The sequence below is a fragment of the Podarcis muralis genome, chromosome 4 (genome assembly GCF_964188315.1).
Source record: "Podarcis muralis chromosome 4, rPodMur119.hap1.1, whole genome shotgun sequence".
NCBI lineage: Eukaryota > Metazoa > Chordata > Lepidosauria > Squamata > Lacertidae > Podarcis > Podarcis muralis.
In genome coordinates, this window is record NC_135658.1 from 69,956,340 (window position 1) to 69,982,962 (window position 26,623).

The following is a 26,623-nucleotide window of genomic DNA, read 5'->3' on the forward strand; positions in this document are numbered from 1 at the left end:
TACCCTCCTCTGCACACGTTCCGGCTTGTCAACATCCTTCTTAAATTGTGGTGCCCAGAATTGGACACAGTATTCCAAGTGTGGTCTGACTAAGGCAGAATAGTGTGCTACTATTACTTTCCTTGATCTGGACACTAAGTTTCTGTTCATGCAACCTAGAATAGCATTAGCTTTTCTTTTTCTTTTTCTTTTTTGCTGCTGCATCACACTGTTGACTCATGTTAAGCTTGTGGTCCACCAAGACCCCTAGATCCTTTTCACATGTACTGCTAGTGCCCCCCCCCCTATATTTGTGCATCTGGTTCTTCCTGCCTAAGTGCAGAACCATACATTTGTCCATATTGAAATTCATTTTGTTAGCTTGTGTCCAGTTCTCCAATCTGTTAAGGTCATTTTGGATTCTGATTCTCTCTTCTGTAGCATTAGCTACCCCTCCCAGTTTGGTGTCATCTGCACATTTAATGAGCATCCCCTCAATTCCTTCATGCAAGTTATTTATAAAGATGTTGAACAACATTGGACCCAGGACAGAACCCTGCGGCACCCCACTTGTCACTTTTTTTCAGGATAATGAGGAACCATTAGTGAGTACTCTGGGTTTGGTCAGTCAGCCAAATTAACATTAACAATAATCTAGCCCACGTTTTACCTATCATAGAGGCAGGCAGTCACTCCTGTTGTCATAAATGTGTGAATAGCCTCTTATTATTATTCAATAAATTGGTATACTGCCCTATACCTCTAGATCTCAGGGTGGTTCACAACATAAAATTACAATATAAAAACCAAAAAAATGCACAATAAGAATAAGGACAAAGACAACCCAATTATTTCTCATTCCACAACACATTTAAAAGGGCATCAGATGTTAATTAGCCAAAGATCTGGTTAAAGTGGAATGTTAGTTCTTATCTGAACTTTTCATTATCATCATGTTCAATGCATTAATGTTTTATGGTATATGTTAATTTGTTGGTTGTTTGATTGAATTTTTAATTGTTCTATTGTTTTGCTGAATTATTTTATTTTAATCTGGTACCCTAGGATGAAGAGTGGGTTAGAAATGCGCCTAACAGATATTTGTGTGGTTGTTTTTTTTTTTTTTTTAATGGACCTTCCAACCTCCATAGGTTAGGCTGAAAGTGAGAGTAGGCTGCGTATACTACTAAGTGCACAATTAGGAACAGTGACATGTGTATATCCTTTTCTAACCTTCAACCCTGAATTGTGCAGGTTGGGAATACAAGGCCATATGACTCAATCCCACTTCCTTGAAAGAAAAGTTAAGACTAGGGCTTCTGTCTCTTAACTTTTCAGAAGTAAGAAGCTTCTGCTTTCCAAAGCACGTATTTGGTAGCAAAAACTAATTGTAATGTAAACCTGGAGACAGTTTTAAGACTTTAATCACTATGTTGAATGGATAAAAAGGTTCACATCTTTTTGTCACTGTTGCAGTCTTTTTGTTTGGGTAGCTCTAATTTTATGATGTGGTAAATTGAAAGGGGCATAGTAGTACTGCAAGAACCAAGCACATATTCTCTGCTGGCTTTAAAGGGCAAAGGTGCTCTCTCCACTGGCTCATTACAGCAAGCAACAATAATGCTTCTGTTTCCACAGCCTTCTCAAATACCTGTCTTGGCTTGATGGGTTTGGAACTGTTGGGCTGACAGTCTGCATTGTGTGGTGGGAAGGGAAGGCACAAGTTCATGTTGACAATAGGCTAATTATCTGTGGGCAATTACATTTCATCTCATTCAAGGAGGGATTTTGAATAAATTCTTGAAACAGAATGAGTTGGGTTTAGGCTTAGCCATGCTTAGGAAAGACCCACAGAAATCAGTAGGACTTTAGTTAGTTGTGAGTTAATGTTCTCCGATTGCTATGGGGGGGCGGGGGAGGCTTCATTTTACTGGCTCCTGCTAGCACACCTAAATAGTTGAATTCGGCCCCAAAAGTCTACTCTATACATAACCAATCCTATAACAAAACATCTGATGATCTGAACTTCATCAGTGAAAAGTATCCTCTGGAGCAGGGGTGTGGAATCTCCAGCCTAATGCCTAATTGGACCTCCCAGTCCTCCCCATTGGGCCTGCAAGGCTATTTTGGCCAAGCCACATCCATCTGTCCTGCTTATGTCACCAGTTGCTTTGTCCAAAGGGGGTTTACAAACACTGTCAGTAAGTGGCTCAGGACCCCCTCTCACCATATAAACCAACCAGGACTCTGCATTCATCATCTGAGGCCCTTCTTTGTGTGTCTCCTCCACATGAGGTCCAGAGGGTGGTAACATGAGAACAGGAATGTAGATTTGTGGGATGCTTTCCCCAGGGAGGTTCGTCTGGCGCCTTCCTTATATATCTTAAGGACTTCCTGCCTGTTATGTATAAAGGTGCAGGAATTTCAAAGGACTATCACAGTGGACAGTTGCTGAAGTAGGAAATTATAGAGTTATGTCTTAAGTTGTTTTGAAATTGCATTTGACACACACTGAGAAATTCTGGTGGTTTGAAATGTCCCCCAGAGTAGAATTACGTAGTTCTTGACAGTAGCAGACAAGCAGAGCTCCACCAGTCTAGTAAATGCAGATAACTTCAGAAGCTATTTGTTGGGAATATATCTGATAGAGAGTTGTTATAGTAAAGCAAAGCCATAAGGATTATTCAGCTGGCTGGCTAAAATGAAGCTTATTGATCAGTTACGCTGCCCAGTAAATTTTTCTTTGAAGGTTGTTGAACGGTACAGTGTAATGGTTTTGTCTATTGTGGCGATCCAGCTATCATCCATTGAGCCCTTAATCAGACTCCCATTGTAATAAGTACCAGTTAAATCAGATCTATGAATTGGATCCTTTCCCCCCTTTTTCTATACTAAAAAAATGCAGTGATGGCAGAATAATACACCTTTCTGAATTAACTGGCTTGTTTTAAATGCCTCCTCGTACTCTTAAAAATGTTGTTTTGCTTCTTATTACCAAGTGATAAACATCTTAATACAATAGCAGTTTATAAAGGACTTGCTGACACAACATCAAGGATAACCACATGAAACTGTCTGTATTGTAAAAGGGAAAAAAATGCCTTTAGAAGCTTTGAACGAAAATGGTGATTAAAATTATCCTTTATATAGCAGTAGGGAGAACAAAGTAGAAGGTTTTTCCATAATGTTCAGGTATTCTTTCTTTGTATTGTAGACATTTGTTCCTTAGAGTATACTAATATCATCTAGAGCTGCAGTTGGAAAAAGCCCTCACACTGAACAATTTTGTTAATGGAATTTGTTATAATTATTTTGTGCTTCAGTTTCCCATCTCTCTCTGAGAACTGCTGCCTAGAGGCCTAATTAATGGAAATAGATGGCCTATGAGACTCTCATCTTGTTAAGGTTAGGCCAGTAAAAGCTCTGTGTGCCTGTTTTTGAAGCAAAAAAGGTGCCTGCTGCAATATTTTTCTCTTATTTCATTGAGTAATTTTTTGTACTGACTGTTCCCCTCAGGTTATGTTTGCATGCAGATACTAGAGTGGGGACTCCTTGAAATGGTGGGTACATGCAAAATATTTCTAGAACATTCATTTAGTTTCTGCAAAGTAATGTAGTGCATAATTTGAACTTAGTTGATGGGACCTTTGATCCAACAGGGATTATTGGTAGTAGTATTCAATTTATTATCTGCCCTTCACTAGCAGGTTCCAGGGCAGGTTACCACAATTTAAAAATCAGTATTTAAAAACAGCTAAAAATAATTGCAGTCACGGGAATAGCGTAGTTCTTAAAAACGCACATGCTGGGAGTCAAAGGCCAGAATGAAGATTTATATCTTCCATCATTTGCTGAAAACTGTAGTAAAGGTGCCAGACACACCTGTGAGGAAGGAATTCCACAATTTAGAAGCTTTCATAGACAATGCCCTCTTATGAGCCACCACCCACCCTGAACCTCTAAGAACAGCAGAGCTACCAAGAAGGCCTTCTCTGCCTTCTCTTAATACCTGGTGTGGTCAGTACAGAAAGAAGTGGTATTTCAAATATTTGGGGCCTAAGTTGTTTAGGGTCTTAAACACTAGTGTGTTTAATGTAACTGTATGTGAGGCTGTGTGAAACAATTGCAATGGTCACTTACTCACTCACATACCCAGAAAAAAGGAAGCCCTTTGCTCCTTGTTCATTATCCAGTTTTCTCTCCTCTTATCCCATGCCTGAGTGCTAAGTCTTCTTAGGAGTGTTTGGTGAAGGACTTTCTGCAAGTATATATTGTATACCACATTGTCCTTCCATACATACATGTTGACACTCAAAAGAATATCAACATGTTAGTAATACGGGATAACTTGTTCTTCTGTTTGCGATCCATTTAAACTGTGTCAAGCACATTTTAAAAGTACGTTTTACTTAAGCTAACTTCCAATCATGTAGTAAGTTAGCTGGCTAAAATCTTCCCTTTTTAAAATCACAAGTGATTTCATCTCTCCTTTAAGAATGTATGAATATCATTCATTTATTTTATATATTAAATTTGGGAGAATAGCCTTCCCATTTGGCTAACACATTTTTTTTTAAAAAAACAAAACATTAGAATAACAAAATTCAGCAATGTCAAATAACTTTCCTGCTGCTCTTTGTTAATATTTAAGAGCCAGGTAAAAATACTTCAAATAAAGCTCATCTAAAAGGCTTGGACAAATGAAAAGAACAAATGTCATATGGATCTGGAAATGTATTGATATTGTTTTGTCACAAGTTCTTTTTCATCTTAGCTTGATATAATCCCTCCATTGCCTTCCCCAACAACTGTTATAATATGGGTATTTCTCCAACCTCTGTCAAGATGAAGATAAACATTGAGTTTTTGTCCATTCACTCTATCCTCCTTTGTGCATTGTTATCCAGTGGTTCAAGTGGCTATTTGGTTGGTTTCTGGCTTTTGGTATAGAGTAAGCCTGCAATCTGTGCACATTTAACTTGTGCACATTCAGCTTTACAATAGCTCCCCAGTGTGCTTTGGGCTAGGGCAAATCAGCGCTGTAAACCTAGCTTTTGAGACTTCTCACAGTTCTTCTCCTTGTCTTACAGCACCACCGTCTGAATCTAAGTGTTAATATATATCTGTAAAAACTGTGGTCTTGCTTTCCTTTTTCTCACTTGGCTCTTTTTACTTCTGCGTGAAGGTGGATGAATCATTGGTTCCCATTAATCTGAAACTGGTTGTTTTGGCTTGCAGGGTGTGGGGATTGGGTAAAATGATTTTGAAGCAGCCCGTTATACATGGGTGGAATGTGCTTCACATTTTATTATTTGAAACATTGTTACACTGCCCTTCAGTAAAAGGATTTGAGGGTGGCAATCATTGTACAATTAAACTATATCCTTAAAGTGATAACTAAATCAAAAGCACCACTGAGGCATTATAGATCTTTTAAAATGACTAATAATCACAGCTTAATATTGGAATCATAGAATTATAGAGTGGGAAAAGGACCACAAGGCTGATCTAGTTCACCTCCCTGCAGTGCTAAAGAATCCATGATGACTCATCCCCAAAAACCTGAGCTGCAGATCAACTTGAAATCAGAGGCAGCTAGTAACAGAAAAGGTCTGCAATGATGAACAAGCTTAGGATCTCTCTCTGGGAGCAGAGAGAGGAAAGTTCACCAAACTGCATAAAGGATTTAAGGGACTGAAGCACATGGCTTGTTTGCAATGTGTTACTTTGTAGCCAGTATTGTCATTGTTGGGGGTGTGGTGGGAAATTTTTTATCCTACTGAAAATATTTTTTTTGTTTTGTTTGTGATTTTGTCCCAACCCTCAGATATAAGCTCATCAGTTTATAACTGTGGTGCAGATAGACTTAAGGGTTAAAAGTTGAACCTTCATGGTACCAGAATCATGACTATCCTTTACCAATACCCCCTTCCGGAGATGCAAGTAGGAAAAATGATGAATAGTCACCATTCTGCCTTTTAAGAGACCTGACTATTCAAAAAGCTGCCTGGTTGAAAAATTCTTAAATTTACAAACTTCCTTAGGCAGTAAAAATTGTTAAATGAATTAGTGTGAGTATGCTTCAAATTTGTGTGATTTTGCTTCATATTTTAAGGATTAACTATATAAGAATAATAAATCTCTGCTTGAGCCTTCTTGGGACAACAGTTGGTGACAATACTACACTGTTTGAACAACCAAACATTTGCAGTAATGAATTACATTTTTAATAAATCAAGAAGCAAACTACAAGCATTTTTTTTACACCCGACCAACATTTAAACATAATGTGCATACAGTAGCATCCATTTATAGCAAGTACTTATGCTGTCTTGAATAATATGGCAAAAAACTTGTCTGCAGCAGCTAAAGCCTAAAAGAATAGAATACCTGCTCCCCATTAGGATGAGTTATAGATACTTTCATTGAATTATGTCAAGTGGTAATCAAAAAACTTAATTTCAAATCATTGCTTGATTAAATTAGTTGCAATCCTTAGTTGTTGGCAATCACATTATTATTTTTATTTCAGAAGAGATTTATAAAAAAGAAGAAGTGCTGCAATATGTGTAGCTTGCACCTGTCTTTTAATATATTGTTGGAGAATTTTGACTCATCATTCAAAGGTTGCTAATTGTTTTGAGGTTCCATCCAGTTTAATTGTTTAAGCTACACTCCCAATATATGTGTAGCATGTGCTATAGGAACTTTGAAACAATATTCAGAATTCAGATATGCTTGTTACACTGGAGACAGTTTATCACACTTATCACACAACCCAACTGAGGAAATTAGTGTTAACCATTGTGCCTATTGGGTCTCTCTGGTGTAATTGTTTTAATCTAGCAGAAGATGCTTCTGAACAAATTTCCAAAATTATAGCCCATCTATTTTCAAGCCCAGGTTCAGGAGATTTTTCTTCTTCTTTTCATTATGGGAATTTTGCTTCTATGAATAGGCCTGCCTCTAGACTTAATATGAAATCTAGGTTTTATTGTCATTTCTGTGTGATCATTATTTCTACAATATTTTGGCATATTATTGAAGGGTATAAGAATAGAAAGGAGTCATCCTCAATCTCTTGGTAGATCAGTGATTCCCTGCAACCAAGATAGAAGCAGAACTTTTTCAGCACTTAAAATAACGATATACATCTTAATTATGTTGCCAATTCCTTTTCACATAAGCTTGCTGAGAGCATCATGCAGTGCCAAATGAACAGGGTATGAGTTTGTTTGTTTGTGTGTTGCATGCATCATCAGCCTATCAGTCATGGCATCTTTTCAAGCCTAGTCACTGGAATAGTGCTGACTGAGACTTTGTGAGCTTTTGAGGAATCCATGATTCTGATCGCAAAAGTTGGAAAAGTTCAGGGAGAGGATTCAAGAGTTGCTGGCTTTTCAGCTGTGATGATAGAGTGAGGCTGCATCCTTTCTCTTCCTCCCTCTGCTGCAGCCTGATGTAATGTCTGCTGCCAGATGACAGCTTCTCAGCAGAGCTGATGGTAGCCCTGCACTTCTGTCTTCTCACTCCTCTATCACAGTCTGATGTAATGGCTTCTGTGAGGTATATGGATCACCCTTCCATTGGGCACTAGCAAACTGACCTGCTGAAATGACCTCAAATGCTTACTACATGAAATTACTGCAGCTAAAGTCAGGTTCATGATAAGAATGCAGAATCTAGAAATGTTGAGTTGCGAGCCACTTGGGAGTTGGAAACTCGCATGAAATAAACAGGTGGTGCTCATCCACTGTTTGTTGTTGTTGCTTATTATAGATTTTTGATAAATAGATTATAATACAGCAGAGGTGAGGGGAAGATGGGAAGGGAACAGGAAGACAAGCAAATTCAGGAACTAATACTTGTTGAATTTATATGGCCATTGAGGGAGACAGTTTGAGAAGGGGAAGAGCCAAATGACACTTCATAGAAGATGGTCTTCAGCTCTACTGCAGCCAAATGGAATGACTGTTAATGGATTAGTTGGACATGCTTTTTGGGGAAACTATCTTTTTTTCCTCCAAGGAAGTATAAGAAATGGTCTACATTGTCAGCATTCAAGGTGATGCTGAAGGTAATGAGATCCTTTGGCATCTAGTGATGTCATTTCATATTTCAAGAACTGGAAACTGACGACTGCCCATTGCAGTGGTATAATTGAACCCTTACTGGTACATTAAGGCAATGCTAAAAAGAAGTCAAGAATGCTATGGCCAAATGTGCCATGATGATTGACTAATGGATAGCAATGAATCTTCATCACATGAACCAGCGGTGTCAACCTACCTTTGTATTTTTGTGTAGTAGGCCTCAAATTAAAAAAAATTAGACCCCTTAACCTTACTGGGGGACAAGTGCTCAACAACTTTGCTTTTAAGAGCCGCAATAAAACTGTACCATAATGGCTATGTTTGCTTGTCTTTTTCGAAACTAATGAATTCAGGAGAAGGTTGGTTCCTTGGGCTGAAACTTTATATGCATGAGTGTGGCCTGAAGAGAACTTACTTGCTCTTAAACCCCCTTGATTATAGGTTATAGGGTTGTAATTGAAATCTAGTCAGATGTAAATGTAACAGTGCCACTGGCAATATAATGGAGACTGTGGCATCTTTTGAAGAACTTTTAAAGTCCTGTTCAAAGGCTTGCAAAATAAATTACTTTATAGTTTAAATAGAATATGTAATGACATCCCTTGAGTACTGGATTTCCTTCTTCATTTGTTATCTTCAGTTCCAAGATAAAGATTACCTCCCAATTAAGGCATTCCTTTTCTCCCACAAATATGTTCTAAACACGTAATGGTGCATTGCAGCCCACAATAGTGTGTTATGAAAATATGAGGGTTTGCCTTCTATAGCAGTGTGAATGTGAATTTATAATCTTGTTGCTATGTATTTAAGGTTAAAGGTAATGTGGCACCCTGATTTGGGTGGCCCGGCTGTGACCTTAAGTCAGAAGTTATTAGTTTTGCCTGTCAGAAAAGGCTTACATGATGTTCAAGATGAATTTCTTATGGCCAAGAGTTCAAGACCCTATTGTATTGTCTTTTATTCTTGCCAACATGTTCACCAATAGGAGCGCTGTCTTTTCCCTCCAAGAATGCAACATAATTTGTAATTACGCCCCATTCTGACATCATGCCACTAATATTGTGTGTTTTTTATTTCCTCAGATACTGAACGTCTTTATACTATTGTGTTCCAAGAAATCTGCAACCGCTTTGGAAAAACCTATACCTGGGATGTAAAATCCTTAGCAATGGGTAAAAAGACATTGGAGGGATTAACCATTATGCGAGATGCCCTGGACCTCCCGATAACCATAGAAGAACTACTTCATGAAAGTAAAACGAAGCAAGAAAAAGTGTTCCCCACAGCTGCATTGATGCCAGGTTGTATTTCCTCTCATCAAATGTGTGCATATTCAATTAAATCTTGCAGTTTGAATTTGAATAGTTACATTCACAAAATGCTTTTCTCTGGTGCCTGGTTGTTTCCTCATCACCTTGGAAGATTGAACGATTTTTTTTTATTTCTCAAAAAACCCACTGAGGTGTCTTCTAAGAATAAATATGATGCACTTTTCAGCAATGCCATCTGTCTCTTGCATATGAGAGGGAGAGAACATGTGATATTGTTCTACTTGACAGCTCTGAATGCGTGTATGGTTAGTTGCCGTGTGTTTTTAAGCTGTTGATAGCTGTTTTCACAGGCCTCTCCACACCTTCTGTAGTGTCCCATGGATGCCCAGAAACAAAGTTACCCTACCCTCTACCTATTAAAGGGAATACTGTCTTTAGGATGTGTGTCTGTGTTCATTTCCCACATTGTCAGGCATGATCCCCCTGTCAAGTGCTTTGGCATGTGCATTGGGAGGGGTGACTATTGTTGTACTGCTGGATCACTCTTACTCCCAAAGGAATCTGGGGGGGGGGGGGAGACCTGCAAAACAGCAAACAGCACAATAAAAGCATTTTTAAAACTTTTAACAACATGTTGTACATTCTCACAATTTATAATCTCAAAGTTACCAGGAACAGTGTCTATTTCAGCCACCAAATGCCTGGGTGAAAAAGAATGTTTTTAAATTTGCCCTGAATGTTAACAGTGAGGGGTGCAGCTCACCACAAATGGGAAACCACCAATGAGAAAGTCCTTTTAAGGGTCAGTGCCAACCGGGCAGAATACAGCGGTGACACAACAAATGTTGGCTGCGTTTTTGCAGAAGCATCAAGAGTGACTTGCATCATTCCTGCTTTCTTAAAAACACAGCACAAACTGGGGGGGGGGGAGAGAACTTCAGAGAAGGAGAGTGCCTATTCTTTCTCTTTGTGCTGGGCGTTGGAGAAGACAAGTGGTGTAGGTCCTCTTGCCCCTGCTTTCTGCCTCCTGCCATAATATGAGAGACCCGAGCTTTCCTTGCACAGGCTCTCTGCTTATGCCAGAGGACTTGGAAGAAGGAAGGCATCAGTAGTGAGTAAAAATAATGCACAGCTAGTATGCCATACTCAAGTTTCTAGACCACACCGTGCATTAATTAGGGGTTGAATAGCTATATTAAGCAAATAAACTATTGCCCTTTCATAAAAAAATCAATTTATACATAAAATGAATGCAGATATATTAAGTGTATGTTAAGAAAGTTGATGGAATGGGAGCTGCTTCTGTTCTCCCTTTCTGCATGTTTTCCAGTTCATGAAAATGGCTGCATTTGTTTCACTCAGATGTTTCCCCATTCAGCCATGCACTCACATGCATAATCATCACATACAGCCTGTCTGTGGATTGACCCCTACATACAAATAATTAACTCTTGTCATATCCAAGAGCCACTCTTCATTACAGAAGAATTGGGAAATCAACAGTATGGAGCATTTATTCTTCTTAATTCCCCATTTATGCAAAGTTTCTACATGCCAGAATCTGAAAGCCAGTGCTATGGCCATTGCTTGCCTTCACTTTAAAGAGTCATGCATAATAAAGTAATGCTTTTTGAAAGATGCAAAAAAGACAGTATGCAATAATATCCCTATATTTGACTTTTTAATGGGAGTTTGTGATGATGACGACGACAACAACGATAATAATAGCAGAAAATACAGAATTTCTGGAATGGTTATTTAAGGCCATTGCACATTCCAAATAGTTTTAAGCTCATTTTACCTTGGTGATGGGAAACCAATATGCAACTCAGCACCTACTAGTCTGCCTCTCTCCAAAATGATGGGAACCTATGTGCCCCTCCCCAGCTTGAACCTGTAATTGTCCTATAAAGTGGTGTTTGGCAAACTACGGGATATAGCAGAGAGCTATACCACAATACTGCCATCATTTCCATGTTTTCTGTTGCTGCTGTTTATTGTGTTCTACTTCCTAAGCTAGTTAAAAAGACAATTGCTGCTTACTGGATTTTCCACTGGGAATAATGCTTTAATTTATATTGCTTGTTGAAATGTGAGTAACTTTCCAAATGGATGTTTTAATGATTTTTCCAAGAACTGCTTTGTGCTACTTTGTCACACATTTAAAAATGGTGGCTCTCTGCTTTGAGCCTGCAGTTCTAGGGATTTGCATAGAATTGTTGTAGATGAAGACTTTTTATTTTTTTACTTTAAAAGAAACAGAAGAAATAGATAATTGATTGTGTTCCTGTTGAGAATCCATCTCTGGTACATCTGTTTCTATTTAAGACCAAAACATAACAGATTCTACAGTTTTTACATTTTCTGTTATACTGATGTCTAAATCCCTGGGAGCTATTGCACCACCAAGACACAGTTTTTAATCATCTGTCTTAAGCAGCAGAAAATGACTAAGTGCCTCTTACACGATATTCTCTAGATTGCTAATTTTAGCCTAGCAGCCCTATCTGATAGGAAATGCAGAGAGACAGAGACAGAAAGAGAAAGTAAGTCTGATTGGTCAACAAATAAGAACATGATGGAAGTTCAATGTTCCCATATTTTGTATAAAAAGGTAAAGGGACCCCTGACCATTAGGTCCAGTCGTGACTGACTCTGGGGTTGCGGCGCTCATCTTGCTTTATTGGCCGAGGAAGCCGGCGTACAGCTTCCGGATCCTGTGGCCAACATGACTAAGCCGCTTCTGGCGAACCAGAGCAGCTCACGGAAACGCCGTTTACCTTTCTGCCAGAGAGATACCTATTTATCTACTTGCACTTTGATGTGCTTTTGAACTGCTAGGTTGGCAGGAGCAGGGACCGAGCAACGGAAGCTCACCCCGTCGCGGGGATTCGAGCCGCCGACCTTCTGATCGGCAAGTCCTAGGCTCTGTGGTTTAACTCACAGCGCCACCCGCATCCCCATATTTTGTATAAGCCTTCCTATATAGGTATTGTTATTGAACTTACGTATATCCTTCCCTTCCAAAGGAGCCCAGGGCAGCAAACACATCCATGTTTTTGTTTTTTAAAAACTTACTAAAACAGTTAACAGATTTAAAATCCTTTCATACAGTGTTGCCAGGAACAGCATTATTCAGCCACCAAATGCCTGAGTATTTGTCCTGAAATTGATAATGTTGGAGACATATGCACATCACTAGGGAGCGCATGCAGCCACCACCGAAAAGGCCCTGTCATGGGTCAGTGCCAACTGCACAGCGCCTGGTGCCACATTATCTTAACTTAATGTCTGGTCAAAAATTGTGCCAGAGACTTGCTTTTAATATGTTAAAGGATTTGAATACCCTTTAAGGACTGCTTACTCAGCCCAGTTGAATCATAAGTAAAGCTAGTAAATGGTGTGTTTTTAAGTGTCGGAAACAAATTACTCCTCTCAATATTATCTCCACTTCTGTTTCTCTAGCTGAAAAAATCAGCCCTCTACCAAAGTCAGTGCAATGCTGAATATGCCTGTAAGCAAAGTTTCATAGTGATGTTTGCTGTAGCTGGGAGAATCTGAGCTTAAGAAAAATTAAGCATCAAATGTTAATGCTATAGTGGCAGGATTTGGGGTCATCTGGTGGACTGAAAATACATGACTTGTACACATCTTATGCTCCATGCAATTCAAAGGTGTAAATGGGAGATGTAAGAAAGGGAAAATATGTGTAAAGTAGTATTGCTAACATAACATCAGCTTGTAGAAATTGTTGTAGATCTTTCAGAATATGGCCTTTAAAGGTGTGCCAAATCTACTTTGTTTTTCACTGAAACTTGGAGATCCCCCAACCAGGCCCTTATGCAAACAATATCCCTTTAAAGAAGAGGCATTATCATAGCTCAAGGACATTATCATAGCTCAGGGACACATTCTAGCCAGGCAGAAGAATGGAGCAATGCCAGTGAAGTTCTCTAAGGAGATGGGGTATGGTCTGGGAAGAGTCCAAAGGGCTAATAACAGAAGTCTGGGGTACTGCATTTGTGATCCTAAAATCTGAGGTGCCCACCCCTTCTAGTTATAGTGTGGGATGCGATGCTAGTTTCATAGCCACTTCCACTGATGCTCCAAACTGATAAAGTATAGAGCAAGCTATTCTCTTAGCTCATGTCAATCAGAAATCAGCAGGGCCGACTCCGGGGTTGCGGCGCTCATCTCGCTTTATTGGCCGAGGGAGCCGGCGTACAGCTTCCGGGTCATGTGGCCAGCATGACTAAGCCGCTTCTGGCAAACCAGAGCAGCACACAGAAACGCCGTTTACCTTCCCTCCTTTATCTACTTGCACTTTGACGTGCTTTTGAACTGCTAGGTTGGCAGGAGCAGGGACCAAGCAACGGGAGCCCACCCCGTCGCGGGGATTCGAACTGCCGACCTTCTGATCGGCAACTCCTAGGCTCTGTGGTTTAACCCACAGCGCCACCCGCGTCCCTTATGGACCTTATAGGTATATAAATGTCATTTGCACATAACAAAATATGTATTTTATCAAAGTAAATGTTGAACTGAAATACAATTAAGAAGTATATTAATATTAAAAAATGGGGGGGGGGGCACCCAAGAGCTAAGCTATAGCGTGTTTAGCTTATACATAAATCTGGCACTGGAAATCAGAATTGCTTTTGTAAAAGCAAAGCGAAACCTGCTTTCCTTATTTAAAAAACCCACTGTGTCCGTCCCCAAACCCACCCACCCCCCGCAGAGAAATTTAAATTTAATGGAAACATGTTGAAGTCTATTTTGAATCATTGACACATTATAAAAGAAAGTTGGTCAAAACCAGGTTTTTTAAGAAAATGAAAGAGAAACCTGGAAGATCCATGTAAATAGATGAGGTCTGCAATATAATCAGTTTTGATTATTTGTGACTGCTAAGCAAACAAGGCAGCTATTGATTGTTGATCTCATGTTATGCCCAATAACTACAAGCCCTTTCTAGAAATCTCTTGGCACTTGCGTGCTGCTGGATTTGCTCAGAAATCCACGCATTTCAGAATTCAGCTGCCCCCAACTACCCAGATAGTGCAAAAGGCACATGGGGCCGTATGATTAAAGTTCTGCATTATGTTCCTAGGTAGTATACAGGGTATATTTAGTTGCATACCAATATTCTAAAATTGCTACAGGAGCTTATTAGTATCCATACTTGGTTGAAAAATAATATTGTGGAAAACTTTACTGGAATCATTTATTTAAAACGGCATGATTTAAATCAACCCACCCTGGCATTAATCAGTTATGTTTTATCCCCAACAGCTTCACAGATACCACAGAATTTGAAAATACCTTAAATGTTTAACACAGACCCGCTTGACAAGAAAAAAGGTGGAAAGGTTTAAAAGTGTTTAAATAAATTCTAAGTGATGTACAGACTGCTTCATTTTTCATGTATGTATCCTGAGGCTTTATGTAGTAATTCTTTTATCCTTTCACCTGGGTTTGCAAAGTCCCAGGTGGAAAGACTGGTAAACATTTGCTAAACTATTGCTTTTTTCTTTCAAAATAACGGTTGGCAAGGAAGTTTAATGACCTCTGTAAAGTGTCACTGCATTAATTATAGTCTGCAGAGAGGGTGAAATGCCTCCTAAACATTCTCCTCCTCCTTTTTAAACAAAAGGGACCTGGATTTTCTACTGTCAAGACATGCAATTGGATTTAAACTTATCTTGCTGTTTTGGAGGGCCCCAGAAAGCATACTGATATGCATTGCAACATTAAAAACAAGGACAGACCAGCTGCTAGAAAAAAACTTATAATACTAGCATTTCAATAAATTTGTATGTCATATTGTTGAGTACAAGTGGTATATGAATGTGCTGGCTGGTTAACAGACATAATGTACGAAGCAGTGAGTGATTGTAATGGTTGTGCGAAAGTAGTGGTGAATGAGATTGCGTGAGTGGTTGTGCGAAAAGTGGGTTTGTTGGAATTTTACATTTTGTTGCTGTGTAAAGCTCTTTGACCTTATAGTGATACTGTGTTTAAGTATACGGTTATAATTCAGTTTTTATGTGAATAATTTGACACGGTTTTTATTCTACGTACTGTGTTTATATATGTATTTTATCTATTGTGAAATGCTTCAAGATTTTCAGGTAGCAAGCTGTCTGTATATGGAAATAATACATAAATGAACACACATTTTTTGTGCACGCTTTGCACTGTAATGCTGTGCATTCCAAATCAAAAGAAAGCCCCACTGAATTGAGGAGCCCCATATGTATCCTTAATATCAGAGGATAAATGCAAATACATTGTGGAAAGCAAAATATGTAAATAAGAGAATCGTTCTCACCAAAATAATTGCGGCTACTTGAGTTTTTAGCAGACTAGAAAGAGCAGAAGCACCAGGGGGAAAAGAAAGCCACAAGAAAAAGTTTAATTTGAGTTATTTTATGTATTTTTCAGAGCTGTCAAATGGAAAATGCTGAATTATTCCTTTCTGAAAGCTTCTATTGTCCCATGAGAAATACTTCAATTCTGTCAGGAATTTTTTTAAAAAATACATCTGTTCAGAGTTCTAAATTTGGCATGTGACTAATTATTGTTTAAAGTTCTTGAGGTTTATATATTTTGATCCTTTCAGCTTTATTAACTACATCAGACCTACTAAATATGCATTACATCCCTTCCTTTTATTTGTTTTTGTTTGGCCAGAAGTTCATGTATTACAACACAGTTCCTCTTAGTCTACAGATGTCTTCTCTGCATACTATCTTGATTTTATGTAGTATGATGCACTTCGTGGTTTCTATACACCTGCAGGGATGTGCAGTAGAAAACTTTCCTTTTTTACTTTCCTGTTGCATATTCAAAATTGTTTTTGCTATTTCTTTTTTTCATAAAAAGATCCATCACCTTTTTTAAAAAGTTCAGATTCATTTCATTTGTACTGTGTATTTCTACTTGCTAAACAGAAGCTTAAATCAGCTTGTAGGGATGAAGGTTTCTTGTAGGGATGAAGGTTTCTGTTGCTTTAAAGTTCCTTGGGGGCATTTGCTCCACCAATTTGTGGGCTACAAACTCCCTCCCCCTGTGCAAGTTTATTGAGACAGACTCTCCATTGACTTAGGGATTAACTGATGTATGAGAAATGCAGCCCACCACCAAGGACCTGTTAGGGCAACAGGATTCTTTCTGTGGAGGGGGCATTTTTCCACCACTAGCAGCCCTGGGGACTACAGAATTATTTTTTAAAGCCTATGCAAGACTAGAGAGATGGAACTTCTATGGACAAGGACTAAAATAGATGGGTGAAGGGTGGTACAGCCAGTGAGGATGTAATGTCAGTGACAGAAGGTGCAGCCACAAGTTCCCGCTCACACAGTTAAAATCCACACAAGGTTGTTGTCGTTTAGTTGTGTCCAACTCTTTGTGACCCCATGGACCAGAGCACGCCAAGCACTCCTGTCTTCCACTGCCTCCCGCAGTTTGGTCAAACACATGCTGGTAGCTTCGAGAACACTTTCCAACCATCTCGTCCTCTGTTGTCCCCTTCTCCTTGTACCCTCCATCTTTCCCAACATCAGGGTCTTTTCCAGGGAGTCTTCTCTTCTCATGAGGTGGCCAAAGTACTGGAGCCTCAGCTTCAGGATCTGTCCTTCCAGTGAGCACTCAGGGCTGATTTCCTTCAGAATGGATAGGTTTGATCTTCTTGCAATCCATGGGACTCTCAAGAGTTATACAGAGTTATACAGGAGGCAGCAACGAAAACCATCCCACACAAGGTGCAAACACCCAAATTATCAACCATTAGTCTTTTGATGAAGGCAGGAAAGAGAACTAACTAAATCAAGTTCAGAAGGTGGGGTGAACAACTCCAGTAAATCTAGCTCCTCTGTTTTGCTCAAACAAGTGTATTTTAACACTTTCATATATATATTTTTCTGTTTCACAGGTGTTGAAAAACTAATCCGCCATCTACATCAACACAACATACCCATAGCTGTTGCCACCAGCTCATCTCGGGTGACATTTGAAATGAAAACAAGTCGACACAAAGACTTCTTTAATTTATTTCATCATATTGTGTTGGGAGATGACCCTGAAGTGAAGGCTGGCAAGCCAGAGCCTGATGTGTTTTTAGTCTGTGCAAAGAGATTTAACCCTCCTCCGCCTCCAGAAAAGGTAGGAATAATCATAGTAATAAAAGCGGCATTGTATAATCCCAGGTCATGCTTTGATTTTCATTCTTTATATAATATAGTAAGTTCTATGTGAGATTTGATAGCAACTATATATAAAAAAAAACAAGTGGGAAAGTATTGGCAAAGATTCTATTTCTTCATTTTGTATAATGGTTTGCAATGCAAATGTGTATCGATTTGCTGCTGTACACTACAAATGAACAGGAGTGTTTTAAGTGTGTCCAATATATTTATAAATCTGGGTGCTAACTGTTTGGACACCGAGTTTTCCACCTGCAACATTTGAGCTCTTGTGTATCAAGCAATCTCTTCTAAATGTTCAGAATAGGACATTTTGTAACACGTTTCATGATGTTTTTGTTTTGAGTGTTGAACGCGACATGATTTCTGTATGTCCTATATCTGAAACAGAGTAAAGACATTTGCCTCCTGAGCCCAGCAGTAAAGAAGCAAAAATGTAAAACTGGGTTTTCAAATGGGCAACAACTTCATTAGCTGTAACTTTTAAAAGTATTTGTGATTGATTAGATGATAGATACTAAATTTCTGTTCTACAGTGTAGGTTTCAGTTGGCTGAAGGCAATATAGTACTCTCAACAGGGTGGACTCAAAAATCTAATCAGCCCCTTACCAGCAGGGCCAGTAGTCAGGGATTGGGGTATCTAGAGGGCACCAGACTGGCTGCCACTAATTCAAGATGTTGAACCAAGTCTCCTCACCCCTTTCTAGGCAAGTGTTGTCCCTGGTTTGGGGCTTCTTATAGTTGGAACAAGGTAGCCCTGTGCATGTCAACCCTGCCCCACGGTGCTTGAAACAGTATGAAGCTGAAGTCTAAAACTCATTTTACTTATTTATATAATCCCTTGAATAGATTGCTTTAGACTAGGGTTTCCCCAAACTTGGATCTCCATTTGTTTTTGGACCACAACCCCCACCATCCCTAGCTAGCAGAAACAGTGGTTAGGGATGATGAGAACAGCTGGAGACCCAAGTTTGGGAAACTCTGCATTAGACCAGAGAGCTGAACTGAACCACTGAATGCAAATTGGCACTCAATAAAGGCATGTTCTCCATTCCAAACCTTTTTATTTATATGCCTCTGGATGCATGGTTTGCAAGCTGTGTGTAATGGGCTAACTTGTGCTGCCCTAATGCAACTCTCGTTAGTTGTATCCATTAAAACTTCCTGACAAATACATTTCCCACTTTAAATTTTAAATCGAGTGCAAGGCTTGGTTTGTAATATGGAATGTTTTCCTCCAATATTTTTCACTGCCTCAGTTTCACAAGAGCTTGTCACTATTGAGTACTAAGCATTAGCAGAAACTGGCAAATCGTAAACCTAATGCAGGGCACTGCAAGGAAGAAGCAGTTGTCTAACATGGTAGCAGAACTGAAAACTGCATTTTCATGTGCTCCTTCACTATTTTTACCTTATTCATATTCAGCATAAAACAGTACAATTTGTTGTATTCATTCCCATTTTAAAGATAAGAATTGAGGGACTTGGGCTTAAACCACATGAATATCAGAGTTCTGGATACTCTACTCCAACCCAAAGCAACCTGGGGTGTGCTGTGTATGAGCTGAAGAAAACGGCTTTTGAACCATTTTGTGTCCTTTTTCAACTTAAAATTTCCCACCTCAAGCGGTTTTTTCACCTATAGGGAATTAATATGAAAGCCCCATGTCTTTTCCCCTTGGAGAAAAAAACCCTACCAGTTTTGAGCTGTCAGTGCCCAGTTTGAGACTATTTCCCTTCTCCAATGCAACGCCTCATTCCACAACCAAATGCCCAACAGAAGAGTTATTCAAAGCTTTGTAGGTTATCTTTGCACCTGGCACTGACTTGTGTTTTAAAGCTTGTGTTCATCATCATGCTCACGCCTCATTCCCAAAGGCCAGCAGCTCGCTTACCCAGCTTGGGAAGACAACGTGAGGGCATCGAATGTTGCCAAGGGCCACCAAAAAAGGTCTCAAGGGCAATGTGTTGGACCACCCTGATCTAAACTGACTCTGGAGGCATTTGCAATTTATTTCGATTATAAGACTTTCAGCTACAAAATTCCTCACCTCCAGCTGGCCTGCTTGTTATTTATTTGAGTGGTGGGATGAGATATTGCCTGTATTGAAAGCAATTTAACCATTGGCCTAGGTTCTGTTATATATCCACAATACGTCAGCCATTGTTAAAGCGAAAATATGGTCAACATTGCCATTGTCGTAGGTCCTAGTGGTGATGTAAGGAAAGAGTTACAATTTGCTTATATTCTTTGGGGTGCCCCTGCCAAGGGGGGAGAATGTGCTTGCGCTCGTCTTGATAATATATCAAGCAGCTGGTAAGGGACTTGATGAAATATGAGGCAGAATACTAAATTACATTTTGTAACCCTCTTCCCCCTCTACGTGACGTGGGTGTGAAAGCATGCAGTGGTTGGTAAAAAAACATTATATTCAGATTAGCAGGTCGCTGGAGATTGCTACTAATTGTTTTAGGGAGCTCATTACATGTATTATTGCATATTATCCATAGGAAGCTGTGGAGGGAGGGTGGGGAAAGCAAAAAAAAAAGAGAGAGAAAAAGAACTTTATTTCATTATAAACTACTCACTGAGTTGTGTTTTTCCTCTTTCCAAGGCCCTTAGCACTTCTGGCATTGCCAACAGAACAATCATAGAATAGTTAGGTTTAATTTACAGGAATTCTCTCATAAAATGTTTTAAGAGGTGCTATGGGTTGTGGCAAGCAATGAATTAATCCTCTTCTTAAAAAGATTCAGGGTATTGATCTTCCCGCTATAGTTTAAGTTGCTTTTTTAATTGCCCCGGTGCTTGTCATAACTGCGCATCTCCACAAGTTTAGAACAAAGGCCGACTAAAACAAGGAATTGCTCTGTAAGCGTTATTTTTATTGTTCTCTTAATTTATTATTCCAGAGGGGTCTGCAGAAAACTCAGAAAGGCCAAATGCATTTTGTTTTGTTGCCGTAGCCTTTATTTTAAGACCTTTTTTAAAAAAAGCGATTTCATATTGCAAAAATTTGCTTTTAAAAGTATCCTGATATTTGGGTTTCCATGTTTCTCTCTTACTTGTCTGCAGTTTATGAGGTGCCAAGGCTATATTTATTATTATTGTTCTATATTACTGTCTCTCAGTTGGCAACAAAACCGCATACACGGTATAGTTTATTAACACTAACAAACTATTTATTGCGTAAAGAGGGCAAAGTATCTTATCTTATATTAGTTCAGTAGACAGCAGCCATGAATATAGTGCAATTATAAGCTGATTGTAAATTTGTAATTTATAAAGTACTGTTTGACGGCCAAATGTGTCCTAGGCTTCAGTTTTATGAAACCTGGGAAATTCTCTTTGCTATGTACTGTATATATGGGGAAAGCCTGAAATTTTTCATAATGGGATTTGAATAATAATAATAATAATAATAATAATTTGAATAGTTGTAATAATAATCACCGAAGAGCCCAGAGATTTTCCTTGTTCCCATTTGTGTAATAATACCTGATCCATCAAACCCTTCACCTTAATACTATTATCTGTGAAGCAGATTCAAGCATGAGGTCATAAGTAATATGTTTTGGGTGGCTGGTCCCCAGTTATGGAACCTCCTCCTATTCTGGGGCCACCAAAATCCAAGCTAGAGAAACCTGCTTGTTTGGCCAGGGTTAAATCAGGGAATAAATATCATGGATTTTAAATTATATTAAACTTTATTTAGTTTTGCTGACAGTGTAGAGGCATTTGTTTTCCCACCCGAACAATTCTTTTGTGTTAGATGAGTTCTAAATATAAAAAAATAAATAACAGCACAATTTTAACCATGTCTATGCAGGGGTCCCTTAACCTTTACCTTTACGCAGACCTAAATCCTATTGAATTCAATGGGGTTTAATCCAAGTAACTGGGATTAGGATTGGAGCCCTCTTCACTAAGCCTAAACCCTACTTTATTCTGCTTGCATTGTTATCCAACATTCAGTTTTTGTGTTTGTATATAGATGGATACATAAATATCTAGATCTGTATAGTTGTATATGCAAAATATTTGTACAAATCCTGAATCAAGAACTGAAGCAGGGCCACTTAGGAAAGATTTGGGGCTTATCTGAGCTGAAGTGGGATCTTGAGGCAAAGTGCTGCAGAGATTTGTATGTTTTAAAAATGCAGTGTATCGTGAGTCTGGAAAACCGAAACATTTTTTTCAATCTTACTTTATAAGGAAAACACAAGAGTGGAGGGAGGGAATGCTTTTTAGTGACCTAGCATCTAATTGAAGGGACCATATCTTGAACTTTCCCACTATAGAACTTTGGGGAAGGGATGTTATTGTTCTTGTCTGTTCTGTGCTTTTTTTCTTTTTTCTAGTTATGCTGCTTGTTTGGCAAATGCTAGATCAGGCTTCCTCAACCTCGGCCCTCCAGATGTTTTGAGACTACAATTCCCATCATCCCTGACCACTGGTCCTGGTAGCTAGGGATCATGGGAGTTGTATGCCAAAAACTTCTGGAGGGCAGAGGTTGAGGAAGCTTGCCTCCTGCCTCTGTGTCACATGCCTCTATATCCCCTTGAGTCAAATTAGCTTTGGGCTTCTCCTCAACTGGCACCAAGAGTCACAACTAAGTCTAGTCCTTGCTCCTATTCTTCTGAAAATTTACAGATTATTTGGCTCTGCAGCTGTTGAGCAGAGGGTCGATTCCGAGCAGGGAGGCACCCCTGATCTTGGTTGGGAGAGGAGATACAAGGAACAGGATCCAGGGTGGGGTTGGTTCCCAGGTCAACCCAGGGCGGGTTAACCCCCCTCCACCCCCACTCTCTGTTGGAGCCATGAGACGGATTGTTGCAGCGGGGAGCTGTGCACAGCCTATTAAATTCTGTTTCTCTCCGACTTTGGTGACTTGAATGGTTAATTTTGTGACTTTTCCTGTTGATGTCTGTTGTTGATTTTGTGCATAATTGAACATAACTTTGTGGCCATGATTGATTTGATTGATTTTATACTTTCGGAGGAAGGTCAAGTTACAAAATGCCTCAACGAATATTTGCAAGACTTCTATTTGCAAATAGAAAACCTCTACCAATTCCTAGCCCCGGCCTGTTGACTCCCTGAATTGCCTTATGTCATGCTGTGCTTTGGAGCTAACAGAAGTGCAGCTGCTACCTGCCCCAAAGCCCAGCAGAATACGAAAAACACCCCTCTAAGTATCACAGAGCATGAAAGACCTCTCTCAGTCAGCAAGTATATGCATGCCAGGGAATGTGGGGGCTGGGTGGGTGGCAGCCAAAAAACGTTGGTTATTGAAACAAGCAAAAATATGTGGATTTTGGTTATGTTGGGTCATATTTGTGTTGCGTATTTTAGATATATTTTTTCTAAAATTCTATCGAGCTGTTGCTTTCCTAGCAGTGTTGTTAAGATACACACAAGGAAGAAGAGAGACATGAAATGGTTTAAACCACCTCTTTCTAAACAATAAATGTTTTTGAGCAAGGAAAGTGTTGTTTCTCAAAACAGTTTTTAAAAGATCTAAAGTTCCTCTTTCACCCAGTTGTTAAAAACAGAAGCAATCGCTATGACTGATCCTTCGATTCACCATGCGAGACTAGTATGTGATTTTTTGGCTTTGCGTAAAGCGATTACTGGGAAAGCACTTCAGGCTCAATGTCACTCCAAGGATGAAGAAATTCATCTGTGAAAGTTTTATATTCTAATAAAAGGATTTTGGTGTCGGTACAGAACAAAACCTTGGTGTATAAGAATAGTAGCTTTAGGAGCAGAGCAGGTGTTGGAAGAACAAGGGATACCTGTACTTCAATATAGTTGATATACATGTTCAGTATTCAAAATACTGTGTATGATGTTCTTTAATTGCTGCACGATGACCTAGGGATGACCTACGGGTACCTATTTCAATATATCACTTTAGCCTCAATCCTCTGCATGCTTACATAGAAGCAAGAACTTGGGTTGCTTCTGTGATGTAAGAATTGCTATCACTTGGCTTTTTCCCATACTCTGAAAGTTATATGACACAGATCCCCTTGTTCTATTGATTTCTCTTCCAGGTAGGTATGTTTAGGATTACGTTGTTAATATGCCCTGAAAGCAGGCCTCTAAAATCAGAGTGGATGCTGTATTAGAAATTCTGAAAAATATAATTCAATTTATTTTAATATGTACCTTGTGCATTGCATTGCTTTTGTGTTTGCCATCCCCCTCAGAACTTTCCTATTATAGAAATTGCTTGTTTCAAGAAGAGAAACCTGAGTTTAGCCCCCTTAAAAGACAAGACTGGATGTACTGTTTATAGAGCAATAAATGTGCTAAAATGAACTGCAATTGTGTATGTTCTAAAATTGCTTTTTGTTTTGACAGGTTAATAAATCTCAATTGAAAGTCTGAATGACTAGAGATATTAAAAGCTTGCATAGGCTGACAAAACAACAATGTTTGCTACTCTTTTTGTGTTTCTTAATAAATGCACCACACAATAACGTTTCCATTACTATTTGCAGAGCTTCCGCCTGATTTGCAGTTTTGGTACAGAACACCAGATGACATTAATTGGCAAACTCTCTTAAAAATACTGCTGTTCTTGAACACCCAGATCACACATATTCAGTGCAGATGTTCAAATGCTGACCTTCTGTTGACATTATAAGGTCTTTCCAGGATCAGTTGTGTTGTGAACTGTAAAAAAAATTAACTCTACCAACCTTTCAGAATTTGACATTACCTGTTCCAAAGGATTTGTTTTTGTCACTGTGTATGCATCTGTAGGAATGGAATTGTAACACTTTTGAGTGGGACAGAAGAATAGATCAGGAGTTTTTATTATTATGAAGGGGGAGGCTGCACCAGTGTTATAAAGTTTGCTTCCATTTATGCTTTGCAATAAGTTGTTTTGTTTGGGGTTGTTTTTTTTTTTAGCTACAAACACTTCATTTCCACCAGAAATAGAGCAGCTTGAAAAGGTGAAATAAGAAATGCTATATGTAAGTGGTTTATAGGGTTGTACTGGTGATGATTGCATGCTTAAATTGATTAGATTAATCCAAAGCTTTTTTAAAAAAATTAAATAGTGGCGGTGACTAATTGAGAAAAAAGTACTGTTCACACAGTGCTGCATGATTGCTACTAACCTAATATAGCTTTAAAGGAAATTAACAGTGCAATTCTGTACATATCTACTCACAGTTCAATAGACTTTTTCCAAGGTGAGTGTGCATAGGATTTCACCCTTAGCCCAAGGTGTTAAACCAGTATAAGTTTTGCCCATGATTTAGGCACCTCGTATTAAAAAGTGTGATCTAATCACTTGCTTTAACAAGGCCAGTTTCTGTTGCTGCTATTATTTAGAGCATGAGTATACAATCGGTTTCCCCCAGGGAAATCTTTCTTTGAGATGACATCGCACTGCAGAATATCTGGGGCTGGGAAATGAAACAGATTTATATGTTGGAGACAGAAGTACAGGAAATGCAAAGTTGGTGTTCAGTAAATGTTTCTCCTGTGGTTTTATATTTCCTTGCATAGTGGTGCATTTATAAGAATGTGTGATTACAGGACAATGCTGCCTTGTGGTCACCTTGCTCTTAGTCATTTTTGTATCAATTCTGGCCATAGAAGAAATCCTAGACAACTGATGTTGTCACTGTGGTCAAATCTCATGTATCGTTACTATGAAGAATCTTGCTGAATTACTTTGTAGGTAAACTGCACAGTGGTACTAGGTTGTGTCATTCTTGTGGGGAACTGTAGCTTTGGTGGTGGGAAACCTCTGCTGGGTGTCCTAATTTAGCAAAAGAAAAATCCCCGTGGACACCCCTAGAAGCCAGAATTTCAGACACCCTGTTAAATACGGTTGAGTGTTCTCTTGCAAAGCATAATTTAAACCTTATACAAACCAGTTGCTGGAAACCCCAGGAAGGGAAAGTGCTGTTAGTTCATATCCCTGCTTATGGGCTTCCCATAGACATCTGGCTGGCCACTGCAAGAACAGGATGCTGGACTAGATTGATCAATTGCCTAATCCAGCTAGCTCTTGTGTTCCCTAGAACTGAGCACAATTTAAATTGAAACAGTGGTGTGTGTTTACCTGTATGATTAATGTTAGCCCAAACAGTGTAAACATCCCTTCTTACACAAAGCAAACCTCACAAAGAAGCTTCCACATGTGAATCACAGAATCCAAGAGTTGGAAGGGATCCTGAGGATAATCTGCTCCAACTCCCTGCACTGCAGGAATATGCAGTTGTCCCATGCGGGGATCAAACCAGCAACCTTGGTGTTATCAGCACCAAGCTCTAACCAACTGAGCTATCCAGCTCATGCTTTACTTTCTCCTTGAAAAAGCTTATCCATAATAGTATCTGCTACAAGCTTTAATTGTTTTGTTTCATGTATCGGATTAAATAAACTGCAGCCTGGAAAAGTTTGTTTTAAAATGATAAAAATTCCGCCCTTAAATGCTGCTAGGATAACTTTTTTGTTTTGTTTTTAAAGAACAGTAACACTAGCACTGCTCTTTACCTGTATGTAATCACAGATTTTATCTTTTTGCCATTGCCACTGCTGCCCATGGCTGAGTTCCCCACCTCTGGAACTGCAAAAGCCAACTGTTATGAGGTCTGGCTTTGAGAAGCTTATAGATATATAAAACAATATCTAAACCTTTGAACTTTTTACATGGAATACTTCTAAAAATCACTATGGAACAACTTGATCATTTTCATAACCAATTGTCAGTATGTTAGCTTTTTAAAGAGAATGTTCGCATTTTGCCATTATAGATATATAGACATTTTTTGTTAGCCAAAGAATATTTCATTTACTTTGTAAATGTTTTTGAAAACAAGGCTTTTCTGCCCTTAAAATGGCTAGACACGGTGATAGAATTAATATATTTCAAGCTTTTGGGGAAAATCTTCATAGTCGTCTACCTAAAGTGACTGATAATCAAGGCCTGCTTCAGTATTCTCCCCTTGTGTGTTTGAAAGTTCCTATCTTTTTTATTATTGGTTAAGAATTTTCATCTTAAATTCTTTTGCACTGTTCAGTTACTTGATATCAAGGGGCAT

The 26,623-nt window shown here is 39.0% G+C and overlaps 1 protein-coding gene across 3 annotated transcripts in view; it reads left to right on the forward strand.

Moving 5' to 3' along the window:
- The window catches only part of PUDP (pseudouridine 5'-phosphatase), a 60,053-nt gene that overhangs the window by 14,701 nt on the left and 18,729 nt on the right, over nt 1–26,623 (forward strand). For all 3 annotated transcript variants that reach the window (XM_077927537.1, XM_028727736.2, XM_028727737.2), the window contains exons 2-3: nt 9,155–9,373; nt 17,277–17,506. In XM_077927537.1, coding sequence (XP_077783663.1) covers nt 9,155–9,373; nt 17,277–17,506 — 449 coding nt within the window. The remainder of the gene's footprint in view (nt 1–9,154; nt 9,374–17,276; nt 17,507–26,623) is intronic.